Source organism: Odontomachus brunneus, unplaced genomic scaffold, assembly GCF_010583005.1.
Source record: "Odontomachus brunneus isolate Ranch 3 - 2012 unplaced genomic scaffold, Obru_v1 Obru_scaffold_039, whole genome shotgun sequence".
Classification (NCBI taxonomy): Eukaryota; Metazoa; Arthropoda; class Insecta; order Hymenoptera; family Formicidae; genus Odontomachus; species Odontomachus brunneus.
Window position 1 is genome coordinate 161674 of NW_022639489.1, and position 3050 is coordinate 164723.

General features: G+C 33.9%; 1 protein-coding gene across 2 annotated transcripts in view; it reads right to left on the minus strand.

Annotated features, from left to right (window-relative positions):
• Window positions 1-349: 349 nt before the first annotated feature.
• LOC116844062 (GATOR complex protein Iml1) overlaps window positions 350-3050 on the minus strand; it is a 12341-nt gene continuing 9640 nt past the window's right edge. For both annotated transcript variants that reach the window (XM_032815164.1, XM_032815163.1), the window contains 4 exons: window positions 1445-1662; window positions 1157-1362; window positions 824-998; window positions 350-733 (listed from right to left, as the gene is read on the minus strand). In XM_032815164.1, coding sequence (XP_032671055.1) covers window positions 512-733; window positions 824-998; window positions 1157-1362; window positions 1445-1662 — 821 coding nt within the window. In that variant the 3' untranslated portion in view covers window positions 350-511. The remainder of the gene's footprint in view (window positions 734-823; window positions 999-1156; window positions 1363-1444; window positions 1663-3050) is intronic.

Sequence of the window (3050 nt, forward strand, 5' to 3'; positions counted from 1 at the left end):
GTGTGTGTGTGTGTGTGTGTGTGTGTGGGTGTGTGTGGGTGTGTGTGTGTGTGTGTGTCGTATAAAACCAACTATCTCGTCTGTTTAATATACCACATTAGAAAATATAGAGTAACTCCTCGGACGCCTACGTAATTACAACGGAAACTATCAAGCAATTTCAAGTGTCACGCATTGCAGAAGTAAAATAACTGCAATTAAGATAACTATAATTATAATGGAATGCTTCAAAAAGAGATTTATGTCAATAGCATTTCTTCACGTCGCGTGCGTGTATATAGTCTTTAATGAGAATTTAATTTGATACGAGACGAACGGATCAAGCTTGAGCATATCTTTTACGAAAAGATGACAACGATATTGTTTATTACTGTCACACAACTGCTCTTTGGAACATCCTTTATAATGTTAAATAAAATTGCTACACAGTTCCAATTGAAATCCTTGTTGGAATAATTAGAGTAATCTGATATCTATCAATTATCATCTCTATAAACATGTACTGTACAAGTTAGAATAGTGAGGAAATTACCCAGTTTTTATTGGGATTTGGCCGTCGTATTTTGTTCAACCATCCTTCGATAAAACGCAGAAAACCATCCATTAGTGACGCTTGTTCAGAATTATTAAGTGGAGTGTATATGTCGCATCTTGGAGAGCCTTCCAAGATTTTGCGAGTCGCGGAATTATGTAGTGGCAATAGAAATACTCGAAACCGCCAATATTTGAGAGCCTTGAAAAAAATTACGAAAACTGTAGGATTTTCTTTTATAGGAAGTACGTAAAACTAGATCAATAGTAAATTTCTTCATTTCACTCTCACCTCCACTAAAGCGAAATCGGTATGGCCTCGTGTGCATATATAGTGGTCCAGATAGTTCCAGTTATAATTCTCGAGTTTTTCTGTTGTGAAGGACACCCACGATACTTCGTATGTATCGTGGTGCGGAGCGTAAAATCGATACCGATAGTGTATATTGAAGGGTGGATAAGGGTGCCTGTAAACGTGACTAAATATTTCTTTTGCTCAAGTTTGTCCGTTTAATCCGTTTAATTGGAACAACACAATTACAGTATAATAAAATTTACTTTGAAATATGTCTTATCATCATATTCCAACGCAGCAAATTAGTGCATTATTGATAAAACTATTTACCGTGGCCGGTACCTCGTGACTGTGATAGAATTATCAAACAGAGATATCTTGTGAAAGATTCTTCCAATGCTAAGTAAATATTCTTCTTTAGGTTCGGACTCATTTTGTCTACCGCGCATTATTGTGCTAATAGCGGGGGCGGCATTATTGCCAGATCCGTTACTTTGATTTTTGTTAACTGGCGGTAAAATGATCAGCTGAAAACCCTTAACGACACACAAGATTCGTCACTCTCCCTGAGGATATAATTATATAAAAATATGAATAAAAATGGTGTCTTATCTTTACTTGAGCCAAGCGTTGTGAGACCAGTTCCTTGAATACCTCCGTGGTCGTGAGTGGTTTTTTATATATCGCTCGCTGCTGGGCAAAATCGGCGTTAACGTCGTCCGGCAGAAGATTATAGTCCGACACGACGTAGTCATTTTGCAAACTTCTTTTATCCGGGAAGTAATCTGTAGTGATTGGTAAGCACGCGGGAATTGTTAGCGATTTCCAGTCGACACCTGTTCGAATAAGGTTTCAGAGATTAGTGCTGAAAGTGATTTTGGGCGATCATATTGTATATCGGTATCAGAAGAAGAAACAGATAAATCGTTGGACATATATATTCGTTCGCAGTTTCGAGAAATGTATCCGTGTATACTATTTCTTTCCTAATATTGACAAAAATATTTCTCTGTGTCTCTCATTCCAAAATCAATTTCTTCATTCAACTTTATCAGGCCCTTTACTCAATATCTATTTCTTCGTTATAATCCTATAGAGTAGACATTCGATAATCGCGACACTCGCTTGATGTAAGTGAATAAAAGTTGTAGAAATCGAAACACCAAACGAAAAAGTTTCGTACTATTAATTTCTTTAATCTTGTAATTTATTCGCTGTTTTTATAGGACAACGAATTAATTCAAGCGGGGAAAACAATAAGACACCTTCTGACCGTCACTTTCTGACGTTACAGACATCGTGTAAGGCGTAAATTTCGAAAAGTGTATCAAATTATCGAGTATCTACTGTACTACCGATTTAATACCCTTTAACCAGTATAAACAATTCAATTTGCGTTACAACGAAAATTATCAATAATAGTCTTAATTATATAGAATGTTCTAAAAAAAAAAGATACATCTACAAGTATAGCAGCATGATATTCTTTGGAAACTTGAAGTTATATCATTTTTAGTAGAAATAAAAATCTTAAAAAAAAAAATAAGAAAACTCGAATTTATATAAATGTAAAGTTTATATCCGAAACTTTTCGAACATTCCACATATTTGATTTAATCTTTATCATATATAAGTATATATCTCTCTTTCTTTAAAATTATTAAATGGATTAATATCTATACGCACGCACGCACGCACGCACGCACACATACACGCACGCACGCACGCACAAAACACATATATACTAATGTTAATAAATTTAATAATTTAAAAAAAAGAGACTCGAGTCATATTATACTCTTTTTCGCAATGACATTTGTCCTGGTACTGGCGCGTGTATAACATTTATAAATATGATAAAGATTAAAAGTCTATAAACACATGCTTTCTCTTATTGTTTGACAATTATTAGTATGCTTGTAATAAATATTCTACGAATAGTGATATCAATTTTTATTAGATTATATCATAGAGTAGATTGTATGCAGAGTGTCAGAGAATCATAAGTAAAAAAAATTTAAATCGCTAATACAACTCATAGAAGCAAAAAAAGAACGAATCCCACTAAGCACACAGGTGCGCAAGTTAAACATTTATAAAAAAAAATAAACTCCAAGATGATTAGTTAGTTGGATCCATGCATATCGAGATCTTTTCTTTATTTTTTTATAAGTTTTATTGGTTAACTCTTTACTCTCTTATGATTCTAAGACATTTTGTATAG